At 38.1% G+C, this 19,004-nt stretch overlaps 1 protein-coding gene across 1 annotated transcript in view; it reads right to left on the bottom strand.

The window, feature by feature from the left end:
- Nucleotides 1-19,004, bottom strand: part of USH2A (usherin) — a 773,776-nt gene that overhangs the window by 324,329 nt on the left and 430,443 nt on the right. The window contains exon 37 of the mRNA XM_060289919.1: nucleotides 1,988-2,167. Within this exon, the coding sequence (XP_060145902.1) occupies nucleotides 1,988-2,167 (180 nt within the window). The remainder of the gene's footprint in view (nucleotides 1-1,987; nucleotides 2,168-19,004) is intronic.

Here is a 19,004-nt window from a genome sequence, read left to right on the forward strand (position 1 = left end):
GGATGAAAAGAAGTATGTCCTAATGGCTGTAATAAACTTGAGGAAATCACTGTCTGTCTTTGAAGACATTCTGCTTCCTCTTTTGGTGAAGGGTCATCTCCCAAATTCTGGATTTCTGAGGACATGAAGTGAACGATCGCATGAGGCCCAGAGAGTGCTGGCTTCCGGAGCATTATGATAATGACATGGGTAAGCAACCACAGAGCAGAGATGAAGATAAGACTCAGCAGTTGACTTCAGTCCAACTGTACCACCGTAAAACAATATTCAGTTTCCTCCTGTTTGCACAATATTAACCCTTCTAGTAACCCACTGACAGACATATTCGCACAGTGTATATTGAGTTAATAATGGCAGCTTGCTGTGTTTAACTGAATCGTAGATACACACACGCATATATTATAAATTATTAGGCCATACATTCCTAAACATACAGACAATGGATTAAATTCACCCCTTTTATGAATGCAATGTAAATTGCTGTAAATTACAAACTATCTAAATCAGTGTTTAGCCAGAAAATGAGTATGTAACTCAAATATGCCACGTACTCTGTTAAGATGTCACTATGCCACGGAAAAATCTCCATTAAAGCACTAATCACTCTTTAATACCTAAATATAAACAAGGGGTATTATATATTAAGGTATAGAGTCATCCCAATTTTTTATCCCTTCAAGCATATTGGGTTACAGTGAAAAATGAAGATAGGAATATCCAAAGTTTCTTTTGTTTTGTTTTGATTTTTTGGTCTCAGTTCTTAAACAGGCACCCACCTAAATTCAATTCCCTTCTTTATTATTTGTTCATACAATATGCAACTGAGTTGATCTGCCCCAAAAGTCGCTCTCAAAGTGTTCTTTTCTTAAACAATGTGGCTTCAGCCATTTAGAGTTTCAATTGTTTGGTAAATATCCATTCATTAACTCTTATAATGTCATAAAAGGTAGATAATAGTGAGTGGTTTTTATGACACAGCAGGTAATGAATTCTTCCTTGGAAGAGAGGTTCCATACGAATTGTAGATTAACCCTTATTTTCCTCTGGTGATGAGACCTTTGTTGCTCTTATGCTCTTTACGACTGGAGAGGGATTTTATCCAGCCCTGCAGAATGCTCTTAATGTGGTAAGGACATTATCCTTTAGTACAGAACGCACTGGATCCTGAAGCTGGGCTACAGGCCGACACTGGGTGTCCTAGGGTCCTTTTCCTTTGGTATTTTCAAAAAACATACAGTTCTAAACACCAAATCGAGAATCGTGTTCTTATTAGTTTGAGGCATGCTTTCTGTTCAAGGGCTGTACATATCAATCTAAGGGAGATTTTTCTTCTTAATAATCAGTTCCCATAAATAGTTAGAACAAGGGTGGAGTTGACTGCAGATCACAATAATTCTGAATAAGTCAATCTTTTTTCATAGAAATAGTTAAAAATAGCCAGATTGTGTCGCATTTCACATGTGAAAATGACGCTATTGAACTCTAATCATTAGGACATGGAATTTAAAGGTGTTTTTCCAGTGGTGTGAATAGAGTTTTCCTATTCTATTACCCTCACTCTGCCTTTTTTTTTTCTCTGTCAAATGAGAGGTTTAGATATACTTCTAAACTAGTTCTACAAAAAACCAGGAATGAGAACCACTTGTATGAGAAAATTAAACCACAAATGGAAAACATAAATTTTGAATCTAAATGAAGTCTCAGACAAAAAAGCATTTCCCAGTCTTCTTAACATGCAAAAGCAAGAGACACATGTGTGTGTACATACACATACATGTAGACTCAGTGCGAGATGAAAGTGGTCTCAATGAAACAACATCAATAAAAGGGTCTCAATAGAACAAACAAGAACAAAAACAACCAGAAATACAACTGAGACTCTAAGTTCTAAAAAAAGTTAATTCTAACAATAAACAAGGTGTTCAGTGGAGACTTAGTTCTAGGGCATTTATATACATTTAGATACCAACGTTGTTCATAGACTTACCCCCTGGCGGCATTGAAATCATTACGGGATCACTTATCAAGCTGCCTTGGCTATTTGAAACATTCACTTGTACTGTATAGTTAGTAAAAGGAACCAACCCATCGATGAGCACCGAAAGGCTGGTCTCTTCACCACTGTACATGACTTGTGTGCCATTCAGAAGAGTGTAGTTGTCGTCTGCTGATTAAAAAAAGAAAAATATTTAAATTGGTGCATACTTAAGGATTCTTTCCTGCTATTATTTGAATATTTTCTTGGGTTTCTAAATATACAGTACTAAACAGAACTATGTATCAATGCCCCGAGAGACATTACATGTGCTATTATCAACATGCATACTTTTATTATTTTGTGAACGAAGTGTTACCTCAGTTAATATTATGTTTTCTAATCTGTTTAGCACAGGGATTGAAATAACTGGACTGATAGTCTAAGACAGTATGAAACCTAACCACAAGTATCATGCCTATAAGTAAATCTACGGGCAGATATATAAATTGATCACTTAATGGATTATTTACAATTGTTTGAGATTTTTTTTTTAAATCCTTGAATTTTCTTTGATGTGCGGACGGGAAAGAAGTCATACTCTTTTCCCCCAAATGGAATGGTTCTGGATATAAACAGTACACGCAAATGCATGTGTTATATGTTTCATTTATTATCAATTGGTGTATTTTCTGCTCATTTCGCTTGAAAGGTGAGCTGACCGCTTTCTATCTAATGCCTCTCTAAATCAGGTTCGGTCAAAATATCCTGAAAAGCCACTAGGGATGGGAAGTTAATATGTGCCCACTTTGATTAGAAGATCTATTTTTTTAGCTCTATGGGTAAATGCAGAGGTTGCCTACCTGTATATAAGAATCACCATAAACAAGGCATCACCACGTCCTACCACTACCATGCTTCCAAAACTTCAGCAAACCCATTCTCAAATCTTAGCATGTCTAGGACATAGGAAAATACTGCTGTCTGATAACAATATTTTATCTCCCTCTTCTAGGCAACTGGGTTACATTCAAGGTTAAGGAGAGTTAGAAATTAGGCTTAAAAATAGGGCTACAACCGAAAACTGTATTGTAACATTTATTTCACTTTCTATGATAGATGCTTTCCTGAAAAGTTTCCATGAGGCAAATTTTTCAAAATATTGCTTAATTTGGTAAAATGTAGTTATACTTACTCTTAAAACACAGAACAAATAATTAAGAATAGCAATATTTACTTCAAGTAGCGTTCTTCCTTTGCCAAAACACTTTTTACTATGTACCTTTAATTTTTCCCACATAAATTCTACAAAATATAAGCAAACAGAAAACACACATGATGCTGGACTTCAAGGGGAAAGCATATTTTCAAGATCCCTGGATACTGATATAATCTTTATTGTTTAAATGTGTTAAAAGGTAAAATATGGTCACATATGAAAAGTGATCTTGCATTGTACAGTAGACAAAATTTAATAGTTACAGTATTTACAAAAATAGTATATTTTTACATAGTTTAGTAGAGTATGGCGCAAAGGAAAGTACATAAATTTGGTGATCAAAGAGTTTCTGCATTTGAGCCTGTCCTTATTCTTCAGTAGCGTGCTCTTTGTAAGTTACTTAATATTTCTGAACCTCAGGTTTTTCTTCTGTGAACTAGGAATGAGAGTACTCCTTCAATTGCCATGTTATTACCAAGGTCAAGTGGGATTCCTTTACAGCAGATGTTCATCAACAGCAGCTAAGAATATTACTGTTTCTTGTAATCCATACAGCAGATACATTCCAGACAGATGTTTAGAACTAGCAAGTGATTAAGAATTATTCACTCTGTATTTTACTTTCTCAACTACCTACCTACTATATCCCCCCCCACATCCATCCAACAATATATTATTAATCAAAATCCTAAGGTTCTTCAATTAATAAAACAACACTAATCTCATTCACTACCACTGGGCAATTGTTCCATCAGGTTGTATTTCAAACTCTAAAATTAATAAAGATCAAATGATAAAAAGAGGAACTCATATCTAGTTATGAGCACGGGTGAGGGTAACTTTAAAAATATATCAATTTTTTAAAAGATACTTATAATAACTTTGGGTTGGAGAACTCAGCTGAGAATTTTATTGCTGCAAAATACATAGGTAGGTTAAGTGTTTTTCATGAACAGAAGAAACCCCTAGTTAGTGCAAGAATTTATTACTCTGAACTTGAAATTGGCAAAGGACTGGTCTGTTCCAAAGAAAATAAATGGTACTTATGGGCTAAAACATGGGACTAATAATTTCTATTCATGCTTGGTAAAACAAGATAAAGACATATTCACAGCTTAAGAATGGTTTTACGTTCCCCAAATTTGAATAGACAACACAAATATATATGTGAAGAAGTTATGAAACCTACAAGTAGCTGTTGCTAATTTCCTAATGCATTGAAAAGACATTTCCAAATTACGCTACACTAGCTTCCATAGATTCTTTACAGCAGGTCAACTTGATTATTGAGCTCCAGCTGCACGCAGGGAGTAGACTTTGCTAGGTGCTGATAACGGTATGCACCAAACGAGTAAGACCTAGTTCTTACACTCAAGAAACTTGGTTAAGATTAATATGAATCCCTTCTAACCATGGTCTAAGACAAATTTCATTATCCACATCTGAAGATCTTCTCAAGTTCCCATAATGCCTAGCTCCTTAAAAACATTTTCAGTTATAGCTGAAACAATTGCTGCTATTGTCACATGCCCAGCTGTAAAATTTCAAAAAGGTCAGTTTATCCCAGGAGACCCAGACAGATGCTCTACTGCTTCTAAAGTAGTATTAACTGTACACATCTTACAAAAGATGGTAAGCTGCAAAACAACAATGAAAATTATAAAAATAAGCCAGGAGAATACAGTTTTACACATTTTAAGCCTGGTGCAATCGTAAGCTCAATGAGTTAACATCTATTATGAAAACATTGGTGCGGTTTTTTTCCCTTGTATTTTGTTTGTCTTTGAAGCAAATTTCAGGCTGTAAAACGAACGCTATTGCCAGCTTTGAAAATGGCATGGCAGGGGGAAATATATTAAGTACCACTTTATTCTAAGTTTCCCAGATAACATTAATACATGGTAATTATACAATTAGTTGTAACATTAAGTCCTAGTTATAGAACAATGATTACTCAGTAATTATAAGAAGTATATAATTACTCAATAATTATGAGAAGGATGCAATTACATAACCGTTTCGTTCAGCTGAAAAAAAGAACGTGTACATCTCCAGGAAGCATGCAGCTGAGTGAGTCAAATGTTCTCTCAGCCCCACTAACATACAACTCAATTCACAGACCTGAAGCAAATGACAGGATTTCAACCCTTGCTGAAGCTCAAAAGTCTCCAGATTCAAAACCAGAACAGGACCCAGAGGTTTCAGCTCTTCTCCACTTCATTCTCCCTGCCTTCTCTTTCTTCCTTTGAACTTTCCCAATTTGGGCTCCTAAATATTGGGGGGAAAATCTTAGAAATGCAGGTCCTCTGATCCTCCCTTTTGAGAGGGTTGGGCTTTACCACTTTTCTCTGCATAAACTTTGTTTTCAGTGGGCTGGAAAAGGCAGCCCTGCTGGTTCAGCCTCAAGAATCAAGCTAGAAAATGTTCAAGCGATAAGCATGTCCTATCACAGGTGACCACTCCTGTCTGGTCGGCCTCAGCGCTGACCCTATTTGTGAGTATCAGTGGATGGTGCAGGCCCGGTTAAGATTCTGTGTTCTGGAACCAGAGCCCCCCATCGTCCACCTTCTTTGGCTGTGGTCTGTGCCATCGGGCTTTAAGTGGGGATTGCACTAAACTCTTTACACAGTGGGACTGTCTGTACCTGTGTTCCAGGGCTCACCCACGTCAAAATCGCCTGGGGGGTACTTCATAAACATTCACACACCTGAGTTCCACTCCAGAACTACTGAAGTATAACATCAGAGGGTATCAGGAATCACGTGGAGATTCTTCTGAAGTATGCAGAACTACTGATTTTAGGGTTATTTGACCCATGTTCAAGGTGGTCTTAAAGTAAAGATCAAAATTCATTTTCTTTGCTGGCAAAAATAATGAGGTTGCATTTGACATTCTTATTAATGATGCATTTAGATGTTAGCTTTGGGCTGTACAATGTTTACTCGATTAGTGAAACAATGCATCTTTAGAAAGTGTAAACCTGACTTTTAAACCAGACTGTCTTAACAGACTACAAAATCTAGTACAGTTGTTCTATAAGAAAACTTAAAACATGCATAAAAATAATTTTTTAAATGAATAAAAAAAGGAAAGAAAAGGAAAAACTATATCATGCAAACAGCAACCCTAAGAGAACTGGCTATAGCAATATCAGATAAAATAGACTGTTAGACAAAAACCGTTATTAGGGATAAAGAGAGATGTTTAAAAATGATAACAGGTTATTCCATCGGGAATATATAATAATTATGGACATATATGCACCTATATATTTCTGATTTTGATCATAATAAATTTTTTTTGCTCATTCTAGACTTTATAATAAATGAAACCATGAAGTGTGTAAAAAATGAATAAACATTATTGCACACCTGAGAACCATAACTTAAGAAATTCTGAATTAAAAGTCTCTCTCCCTTTGTTTCTCTCTCCACTGAGGACTCAGTGGAAAGGAAGGATTCTTTGTACACTGGCCAGTATCATGCAATCACAAGGAAGAGACATATTTCACATAGCTCACACAAAATTTTAAAATAAAATCCTCAATGCTATTTCAGAATATTCCACTTTCTAAAGGACTTCCAAAAAGGTTAATTCTTCCAGTCCTACTTTTCTATTTTATTTTGAGGAAAAAAAGTGTTACATGAAGAAACAATCGAAATAAATCTCACATGCCCAACAGATTTCACATGTAAGGAAGTTTTCCTTCAGTTTCAAATACAAAGACCTACTAAAATGTTGACAACATGAATGCCCATTTCTAAGGCTAAAATCTTACTTTTAATGTTCTTATTGCTGAATAGTAGGATATTTTCTATATAATTAGTTTTTAAGCCAAAACCAGTATAAACAGATATTTTCACACGTATGATTCACAGATGCGTAAGTGATGGCTATTCCGGGAATATCATCCCGTGGGGTTCTCTAGATTGAAATAACATAAATGGGTATCCTTTCCGATTCTTGTTATAATCACTGTCACAAGCATCTTAATGCACCATATATTCCATAATTTTTTTTTTCCTCTGTGCTGTACTGCTCTGACCTTTTCAATATTCTATAACTTAACTGGCTGGCCGTTTCAGTTCTCTCCTTTTTACAGCCTTATTAACTTGTGGGAAAGAGGTGAAATGAACAGCCAATCAGAATACATAATACTGCAAAGGTCAGCGTAGTCTTGTAACTATCATCACACACAGAAGACTGTATGCCAGGCATTAACATCCTGATATCTTATTCATGTGACAAAGATTGTAACAAGAACAGAAAATGGCACAACATGAATCCATTCTCATGACAAAGATCATAATAAGGAATGACAGCGAACAAACCAAACTCATTCTTGTTATCGTGTGAGGTTTTGCATGTCAGACCTGGTCCTGTTTAAGTTAGCCTTTTTCTGAATCCAATTACACCTTATGGTAGAAAAGGTGTTGACTAATTTTCCCACTTCTGGCTGGAAAAAGAAAATGCTATATTATTTCCTGTATTGGGGTCTCAATTTTAGTGTTGTTCAGCCTCACCTCACCATTACAGAATTCTGCCAATCCCCAAATCAAAAGACATTGAATGGCAGATCACAGATTAGGGCCGTGTGGCCAAAACGCCCTTTAATGGGAGCTAAGAATTCTAGGTCATCTAGATAACACATATTAATATTTAAGTCACTTTTTTTTCTTCTTTCTAAGGAGATTATTTCAAATTATTCTACCCATGATGCAATTGCATCCTCCAGACTTCATTATTCTAATAGATCTTACTTTGGTAGAAATCTGAAAGTATTTGTTTAAGTTACTATATAGGTAAAAGGACCTATTCCTGTCTTTAAGTTTTTGCCACTGTAGAAAACCTTTATAGATCTCTACCTACATAGCTGCCTTCTCCACAGAATATTTTGAAAGAGAAAAAAAAGCCTGTGAAGCACTTAGGGATCTGAGGACAGTGTTCTATGAATGCATCATACTTTTACCATTATTGTAATTACTCTAATGGGATGTTTAATTAGTTGTCATCTAGTAAAAGCCGTACTTCTTTGATTCCTTTTTAAATTTGTCATTCTACTGTTAGGACAACTGTAGTTCAGGGAATAAATACATAGAGTATTTCATCAATTCACTACAAGGTGCTTCAGAAACATTTGCCCTGAGTCTGTGCTCATACAAGAGCAATAATAGTTCTATAGATATTAAGGATCTTTCTGTTTTGTTTTGATTTTTTTTTAATGTGTGGGCAAGGGTATACCAAAGTTGCATGACTACCCTTCTAAATATTTTAAATACCATTTTTTAAAGTCCTTTGGGGCATGGTGTCTTTTCATCAAGTTTGCTCTATGTACCACAGTCAGATTTCCTAAATGCTCTTATTTTATTAACAACAGAAAATAATTATATATAAACAGTGAATTCAGAGATTGATTATGTGTGTGGTAAATTAGGGAAGTATGGTCCATTTTTATCAACTATGTTGTGCTCTGAAAAGTCAGATTTTTTTTCTCCTTTAACCTTTTTTTCCCCCCATTTGGACACACTGTCAAAATGAACAAACAATTGCCATTATCTCAATTAGCCAAGAGCCGTTTGGGAAAATACGCTCCCACAGAAAGTGTTCTCTAGATTCCAAACTAAACATTGGACAGACATGAGCTTGACTAATCAATGAACAGAAGATGTTGTAGGAGAGCCTTACTAAACACACTGACCATGCTGAGCCTTGAGTACCACTGGTATCAGATGGAGAACTTAACAGGCATCAATCACAGAACAGAGTCAGTCACCAATTCTTAATGAAATGTTTGGAATCTTAGTTTCAATGCTTAGATACATGCTTGAGACAGAGCCTCCATTAAAGGAGAACATGGATTTTTCGGAGCACGGTATTTGGGTGAGAATTATGCCATGTTTTGCTGGCGATTCTATCAGCTTTATTCACTGCAGTCATGGAGTCACGTGTTCCTGGGCTAGTTATCTATTGCTGTGTCATCATCTTAGCACAAACTGAGCAGCTCAAAACAACATGCACTCCTTATTTCATAGTCTCTGTGGATCAGGAGTCTGGGCAGATCTTAGCTGGGTCCTCTTGCTCAGGGTCTCAAAAGGGCTGCAAACAAGGTGTTGCCTTGGACTATAGCCCTATCTCAAGGTTCTACTGGAGAAGGATCTCCTCCAGCTCAGGTAGTTGTTGCAGCATTCAGTTCCTTGCAGGCTGTTGGAACTGAGGGCCTTGTTTTCTTGCTGGCTATTGCCTGGAGGCTGCCCTTATTCCTTCCCACATGGGCCTCCCCAACACGGCTGCTTGCTTTATCAAAGCCCACAAGGGAGAGAGTCTCCTGGCAAGGTGGTTTACAATCTTAGGTATCACTGTCAGAACTAACAGCCCATCCCCTTTTGCCATAGTCTGTTGGTTAAATACAAGTCACAAGTTTTGACCACATGCAAGGGGAGGGGATTAGACAAAGATGTAAGTACCAGGAAGAGGAGATAATCAGATGCCATCTTAGAGTCTGTGTGTTACAGGTTCTAAGCTACGGATATGAATCACCTTGCTGGAAAGAGATTTAGGAATAAATTGTGAACTTTCAAGGTTTATATTTTTGAACTTATGGTTACCAAAGGGGAAAGACGGGGGGAGGGATAAATTAGGAGGCTGGGATTAACATATACATACTACTATATATAAAATAGATAATCAAAAAGGACCTACTGTACAGCACAGGGAACTCTACTCAATACTCCATAATAACCTATATGGGAAAAGGAGCTGAAAAAGAATAGATATATGTGTATGTATAACTGAATCACTTTGCTGTACACCTGAAACTAACACAACATTGTAAATCAACGATACTCCAATATAAAATAAACATTTGAAAGAAAAAAAACAAAAACAAACAAACAAAAAACCAAAGCAAAAAACCCCAAACAAACAAACAAAAAGTTTATGTTTTTGGAGAAGAATAGATCAATTAGTACAACAGAATTGCCTTTCCAAAATACCTAACAACATGGAAAAATTAGAACAAAAATAACAACATTAACAAGACCAGCTGAAAATCTTGGAGCACATATAAAGGCAAAGGAACAAATAAATGGCATTGACTTTGAAATCTCACAATAAGTTCCTAATTTTGCTCCTGGAGAAAGAAATATAAACCAAGGAATCTTCTCTAATTTGAAATGAAGTGAACCTGAGTAGAGTTTGTACAGACAGGAAGAGGAGTCAGGGCTGGCCACCCTGCTAAGCTTGTGCTGAGTTGGGGGAAGAAGCTGAGGTCCCCGGGAGTGGGAGATGCATGTGCATAAATGGAGGGGGTGCTGCTTCAAAGGACAGTTAATGGGATCTCGGAAGAGACAGAGAAACTAGATGTCCTAGAATCCTGTTCAATGCATCCATCCATATCCTCTATTTCAATCCCATTCCTCCCACCTTTACTCCAAGGCTACGGACAAGTACATTAACAGCAACACCCAGTTCTCAAAGTTTAGGTTGAAGGAAGACTAACTAGCACCAGAAAGAAAAGACGTGGACCACAGTCAGAACAAATGAAAAGTCTGGACCGAGCTGCCCATACTAGGCATAAGCCAGATGAGTTTGAAGGAAGAAATACAAAATATGCTTACATATAGCCAAAAGGAAAGAAAGGATCCCAAGATAAAAAGACAACCACACAGCTCCAGGGGAAAAAAAAGATATGTATTCCCTATAAGATGAAAAAAGGATATTGCAGAGGCAGAGAAACAAATTGGAAATTAGAAAAAAAAAATCATGAAGGATTTAATAGACAAGTGAGAAAAAAGCAAGGAACAGAATAGCAACAGCTAAAATCTAAATCAATAGCATGATGGAAAGCCTCGAGATAATCATCATCAATGCATAAGAAAAAAGATCAAGAAATCAGAGATGTGGATCAAGATGATAGAGATGTGGAGAGAAAATGATCAGAAATATAATTTAATTAATTATTATTATTTTGGTAAATGAAAGGATAGCTAAAGCTCACATGGGCACTTGACCACAAGATTGCCAGTTGGATGCTTCCACCTTGGGACCAAGAAGCAGGATGAGGCAAAACAATGCATGGCTTAGGGTCAGTTAGGGTTTCTTCTAGCTGTCTCGAGAATTGTTGAGAATGCAGAAGCAGAGCTGCAATTGTCCAGGGCTGCTAAGTGGTGGTGCTGCTGCTGCCAGTGGGGGTGTCCTCCTGTCTGTAACCTGAGGCACGAGCTTGTCTGGGCCAAGCTATTTGTAGTTTCTGTACAAGTATGACTCTGCCATTTTCTTGTCCACTTTTTGAACTGCTCAGTTCTCCTACAATAATTCATTTTTGGCTTAATTAATCAGAGTTGTTTCTGTTGCTTGCTACCAAGAAACCAGTCATGAATTGAGAAAGGTCTGAAATGATGTTTGTCATTTGTTAACATTAGTTACTTATAGGTAGTGGGATTTTCATGAATGCCATTACTCTATATTACATGAATTTTTAAGTTAGCATGCATAATTTTTGTGAAATCCAGAGAATCATGAGAGGGTTGAAATATCCAAGGAAACTATATGAATTGTATTTAAATTTATAAATAAATGAGGATCCACAATCTACAGGCTACAAGCCAAATCTGGCCAGAAACCTGTTCTTGTAAATAAAGTTTTATCAGAACACAGAAAATTACACGTCTAGGCATTGTCATGTTACAACTGCACAATTCAGCGGTTATGGTAAGACCATGTTGCCTGTAAAATTTAAAGTGTTTACTATGTGGCCCTTTACTGAAAAAGTTTGCTATCCTCTGAATTAAACAATTGAAGTGACAACCTTTTAAAAATGGTCTGCCTTCCTGAATAATGAGATTTACAATTTTTACATTGATTTTCTTGAGTAAACTCTTTAAAGAGTGGAACAGGGTATGTTGGAAACAATACTGTATTGATGGAGCCCTATCTTACATTGCTGCACTGTACTGTTGTTGATGCTTTGAAGGCCTTTCACTATCCAGTGCTTATAAATGCAAATTTCTGAAAAGGAGAAAAAAAGCAGGAAGAAAATATGTTATCGAAAGTCCCTAATTCCACATGCCCAGGAAGTTTGCAAATGGAAATCCAAGTACATCATAGTGACGATAGCTGCTGTTCTAAAGGTTTGATAAGAGTAACTGAAGAGGGGATCTTCCAGATGGTGGAGAAGTAAGACGTGGAGATCACCTTCCTCCCCACAAATACATCAGAAATACATCTACACGTGGAACAACCCCTCAGAACACCTATTGAACGCTGGTAGAAGACCTCAGACTTCCCAAAAGGCAAGAAAATCCCCACATACCTGAGTGGGGCAAAAGAAAAAAGGAAAAACAGAGACAAATGAATAGGGATGGAATGTGAACCTCTGGTAGGGAGCTGTGAAGGAGGAAAAGTTTCTACACACGAGGAATCCCCTTCACTGGTGGAGATGGGGGTTGGTGGCGGGGGGGGTGCTTCAGAGCCATGGAGGAGAGCGCAGCAACAGGGGTGCAGAGGGCAAAGCGGAGAGATTTCTCCACAGAGGATCAGTGCTGACCAGCGCTCACCAGCCTGAGAGGCTTGTCCGCTCACCCACTGGGGTGGGTGGGGGCTGGGAGCTGAGGCTAGGTCTTTAGAGGTTCGATCCCAGGGAGAGGACTGGGGTTGGCTGCGTGAACACAGCCTAAGGGGGCTAGTGCGCCACGGCTGGCCGGGAGGGTGTCCAGGAAAAACTCTGGACCTGCCTAAGAGGCAAGAGACCATTGTTGCGGGGTGTGCGAGGAGCGGTGATTCCTCCCCTGTCTGCCCAGAGAAGGCAGAGGACTGCCTAAATGAGCTCCAGAGACAGGCACGAGCCGTACCTAACAGCCCGGACCCCAGAGATGGGTGTGAAACTCTAACACTGCTGCTGTAGCCCTCAAGAATCCTGTGTGCAAGCACAGGTCACTAGCCACACCTCCCCTCCCAGGAGCCTGTGCAGCCTGCCACTGCCAAGATCCTGTGATCCAGGGACAACTTTCCCGGGAGAACACAGGGTGGGCCTCAGGCTGTTGCAATGTCACGCCGGCCTCTGCCGTGGCAGGCTCATCCTGCATTTCAATTATAAGCACCGTACCCCTCCCTCCCCCCACCCCTGGCATGAGTGAGCCAGAGTCCCCTAATCAGCCACGGCTTTAACCCCATCCTGTCTGGGTGGGAACACAGGCCTGAGGGTGACCTACACGCAGAGGCGGGGCCAAATCCAAAGCTGAACCCCAGGAGCTGTGCAAACAAAGAAAGGGAAATCTCTCCAGCAGCCTCAGGAGCAGCGGATTAAATCCCCACAAGCAATGTGAGGTACGCTGAATCTGTGTAATACCTGAACAAACAATGAATCAGTCCAAAACTGAGGTGGTGGACTTTGGAAGCAACTGTAGACTTGGGGCTTGCTGCCTGTGACTGACTTGTTTCTGATTTTTATGTTTACCTTAGCATAGTTTTTACCGCTTGTTATCATTGGTGGATTTGTTTATTGGTTTGGTTGTTCTCTTCTTTTTTTTATTACTTTTTAAAAATTTTAACAATTTTTAATTTTGTAATTTTACTTCTTTTATTTATTTATTTATTTAAAATGATTACTTTTTCTTTCTTTTTTTGTCCCTTTTCTTCTGAGCCATGTGGCTGACAGGGTCTTGGTGCTCCAGCCTGGTGTCAGGCCTGAGCCTCTGAGGTGGGAGAGCCGAGTTCAGGACACTTGACCGCCAGAGACTTCCCAGCTCCACGTAACATCAATTAGCAAGAGTTCTCCCAGAGATCTCTGTCTCAAGGCTAAGACCCAGCTCCACCTAATGGCCAGCCAGCTCCAGTGCTGGATGTCCCAGGCCAAACACCTAGCAGCACAGGAACACAACCCCATCCATTAGCAGAGAGGCCGCCTAAAATCATATTAAGTTCACAGACATCCCAAACACACAACCAGATGTGGTCCTGTATATCAGAAAGACAAAGTCCAGCTCCACCTACCAGAACACAGGAACCAGTCTCCTCCACCAGGAAGCCTACAGAAGCCACTGAACCAGCCTTAGCCACTGGGGGCAGACACCAAAACCAATGGGAACTATGAACATGTAGCCTGAGAAAAGGAGACCCCAAACAGAGTAAGTAAAGCAAAATGAGAAGCCAGAGAAATACGCAGTAGATGAAGGAGCAAGGTAAAAACCCACCAGAGCAAACAAATGAAGAGGAAACAGGCAGTCTACTTGAAAAAGAATTCAGAGTAATGATAGTAAAGATGATCCAAAATCTTGGAAATAGAATGGAGAAAATATAAGAAACGTTTAACAAGGACCTACAAGAACTAAAGAGCAAACAAGCAGTGATGAACAACACAAGAAATGAAATTAAGAATCCTCTAGAAGGAATCAATAGCAGAATAACTGAGGCAGAGGAACGGATAAGTGACCTGGAAGATAAAATAGTGGAAATAACTACTGCAGAGCAGAATAAAGAGAAAAGAATGAAAAGAATTGAGGACAGTCTCAGAGACCTCTGGGACAACATTAAATGCACCAACATTTGAATTATAGGGGTCCCAGAAGACGAAGAGAAACAGAAAGGGACTGAGAAAATATTTGAAGAGATTACAGTTGAAAATTTCCCTAACATGGGAAAGAAAACAGTCAATCAATTCCAGGAAGCACAGAGAGTCCCATACAGGATAAATCCAAGGAGAAATATGCCAAGACACAGATTAAACTATCAAAAATTAAATACAAAGAAAAAATATTAAAAGCAGCAATGGAAAAGCAACAAATAACATACAAGGGAATCCTCATAAGGTTAACAGCTGATCTTTCAGCAGAAACTCTGCAAGCCAGAAGTGGGTGGCAGGACATATTTAAATTGATGAAAGGGAAAAACTTATAACCAAGATTACTCTACCCAGCAAGGATCTCATTCAGACTCAAAAGAGAAATTAAAACCTTTACATACAAGCAAAAGTTACGAGAATTCAGCACCACCAAACCAGCTTACAACAAATGCTAAACGGACTTCTCTAGGCAGGAGACACAAGAGAAGGAAAAGGCCTACAAAAACAAATCCAAAATAATTAAGAAAATGGTAATAGGAACATACATATCGATAATTACCTTAGATGTAAATGGATTAAATGCTCTAACCAAAAGACACAGACTAGCTGAATGGATACAAAAACCAGATTTGTATATATGCTGTCTACAAGAGACCAACTTCAGACCTAGGGACACATGCAGACTGAAAGTGAGGGGATGGAAAAAGCTATTCCATGCAAATGGAAATCAAAAGAAAGCTGGAGTAGCAATTCTCATATCAGACAAAATAGACTTTAAAATAAAGACTTCTACAAGAGACAAAGAAGGACACGACATGATGGTCAAGGGATCAATCCAGGAAGAATATAACAATTGTAAATATTTATGCACCCAACACAGGAGCACCTCAAAACATAAGGCAAAGGCTAACAGCCATGAAAGGGGAAATAAACAGTAACGCAATCATAATAGGGGACTTTAACGCCGCAATTTCACCAATGGTCATATCATCCAAAATGAAAATAAATAAGGAAACACAAGCTTTACATGACACATTTAACAAGATGGACTTAATTGAAATTTATAGGACATTCCATCCAAAAACAACAGAATACCTTTTCTTCTCAAGTGCTCATGGAACATTCTCCAGGATAGATCATATTTTGGGTCACAATTCAGGCCTTGGTAAATTTAAGGAAATTGATATCGTATCAAGTATCTTTTCTGATCATAATGCTAAGAGACTAGATATCAATTACAGGAAAAATACCGTAAAAAATACAAGCACATGGAGGCTACACAATATGCTACTAAATAACCCAGAAATCACTGAAGAAATCAAAGAAGAAATCAAAAAATACCTAGAAACAAATGACAATGAAAACACGATGACCCAAAACCTATGGGATGCAGCAAAAGCAGTTCTAAAAGGGAAGTTTATAGCAATACAATCCTACCTCATGAAACATGGAAAATCTCAAATAAACAACCTAATCTTACACCTAAAGCATTAAGAGAAAGAAGAAATAAAAACCCCAAAGTTAGCAGAATGAAAGAAATCATAAAGATCAGATCAGAAATAAATGAAAAAGAAATGAAGGAAAGAATAGCAAAGATCAATAAAACTAAAAGTTGGTTCTTTGAGAATATAAACAAAACTGATAAACCACTAGCCAGACTCATCAAGGTAAAAAGGGAGAAGACCCAAATCAACAGAATTAGAAATGAAAAAGGAGAAGTAACAACTGACACTGCAGAAATACAAAGAATCCTGAGGGATTACTACAAGCAACTATATGCCAATAAAATGGACAACCTGGAAGAAATGGACAAATTCTGAGAAAAGCACAACCTTCTGAGACTGAACCAGGAAGAAATAGAAAATATAAACAGACCAATCACAAGCACTGAAATTGAAACTGTGATGAAATATCTTCCAACAAACAAAAGCCCAGGACCAGGTGGCTTCACTGGCAAATTCTATCAAACATTTAGAGAAGAGCTAACACCTATCCTTCTCAAACTCTTCCAAAATATAGCAGAGGGAGGAACACTCCCAAACTCATTCTACGAGGCCACCATCACCCTGATACCAAAACCAGACAAAGATGTCACAGAGAAAGAAAACTACAGGCCAATATCACTGATGAACATAGATGCAAAAATCCTCAACAAAATACTAGCAAACAGAATCCAACAGCACGTTAAAAGGATCACACACCATGATGAAGTGGGGTTTATTCCAGGAATGCAAGGGTTCTTCAATATACGCAACTCAATCAATGTGATACACCGTATTAACAAACTGAGGGATAAAAACCATATGATCATCTCAATAGATGCACAGAAAGCTTTTGACAAAATTCAACACCCATTTATGATAGAAACTCTCCAGAAAGTAGGCATAGAGGGAGCTTACCTCAACATAATAAAGGCCATATATGACAAACCCACAGCCAACATCTTTCTCAGTGGTGAAAAACTGAAACAATTTCCTCTAAAATCAGGAAAAAGACAAAGATGTCCACTCTAGCCACTATTATTCAACCTAGTTTTGGAAGTTTTAGCCACAGCAATCAGAGACGAAAAAGAAATAAAAGGAATCCAAATTGGAAAATAAGAAGTAAAGCTGTCACTGTGTGCAGATGCCATGATACTCTACGTAGAGAATCCTAAAGATGCTACCAGAAAACAACTAGAGCTAATCAATGAATTTGGTAAAGTAGCAGGATACAAAATTAATGCACAAAAATCTCTTGCATTCCTGTACACTAACAATGAAAAATCTTAGAGAGAAATTAGGGAAACACTCCCATTTACCACTGCAACAAAAGAATGAAATACCTAGGAATAAACCTACCTAAGGAGACAAAAGACCTGTATGCAGAAAACTATATGACACTGATGAAAGAAATTAAAGATGATACAAACAGATGGAGAGATATACCGTGTTCTTGGACTGGAAGAATCAACATGGTGAAAATGACCCTCCTACCCAAAGCAATCTACAGATTCAATGCAATCCTTGTCAAACTACCAATGGCATTTTTCACAGAACTAGAACAAAAAATTCCACACTTTGTATGGAAACACAAAAGACCCCGAATAGCCAAAGCAATCTTGAGAAAGAAAAATGGAGCTGGAGGAATCAGGCTCCCTGACTTCAGACTATACTGCAAAGCTACAAGACAGTACGGTATTGGCACAAAAGCAGAAATATAGATCAATGGAACAGGATAGAAAACCCAGAGATAAACCTGTGCACATATGGTCACGTTATCTTTGATAAAGGAGGCAAGAATGTACAGTGGAGAAAAGAGAGCCTCTTCAATAAGTGGTGCTGAGAAAACTGGACAGCTACATGTGAAAGATGAAATTAGAACACTTCCTAACACCATACACAGAAATAAATTCAAAGTGGATTAAAGACCTAACTGTAAGGCCAGACACTATAAAACTCTTAGAGGAAAACATAGGAAGAACACTCTTTGACATGAATCACAGCAGGTACCTTGCCCACCTCCTAGAGAAATGGAAATAAAAACAAAAATAAACAAATGGGACCTAATGAAACTTACAAGCTTTTGCACTGCAAAGGAAACCATAAACAAGACGAAAAGACAACCCACAGAATGGTGGAAAATGTTTGTGAATGAAGCAACAGACAAAGGATTAATCTCCAAAATATACAAGCAGCTCATGCAACTCAATATCAAAAAAACAAACAACCCAATCCCAAAATGGGCAGAAGTCTAAATAGACATTTCTCCAAAGAAGATACACAGATTGCCAACAAACACATGAAAGGATGCTCAACATCACTAATCATTAGAGAAATGCAAATCAAAACTACAGTGAGATATCACCTCACCGGTCAGAATGGCCATCATCAAAAAATCTACAAACAATAAATGCTGGAGAGGGTGTGGAGAAAAGGGAAGCCTCTTGCACTGCTGGTGGGAATGTAATTTGATACAGCCACTATGGAGTGCAGTATGGAGGAGGTTCCTTAAAAAACTAAAAATAGAACTACCATACGACCCAGCAGTCCCACTACTGGGCATATACCCTGAGAAAACCATCACTGAAAAAGAGTCATGTACCACAGTGTTCACTTCAGCACTATTTACAGTAGCCAGGACATGGAAGCTACCTAAATGTACATCGACAGATGAATGGATAAAGAATATGTGGCACGTATATACAATGGACAATTACTCAGCCATAAAAAGAAATGAAATTGAGTTATTTGTAGTGAGATGGATGGGTCTAG

This window comes from Globicephala melas, chromosome 1, assembly GCF_963455315.2.
Source record: "Globicephala melas chromosome 1, mGloMel1.2, whole genome shotgun sequence".
Lineage (NCBI taxonomy): Eukaryota > Metazoa > Chordata > Mammalia > Artiodactyla > Delphinidae > Globicephala > Globicephala melas.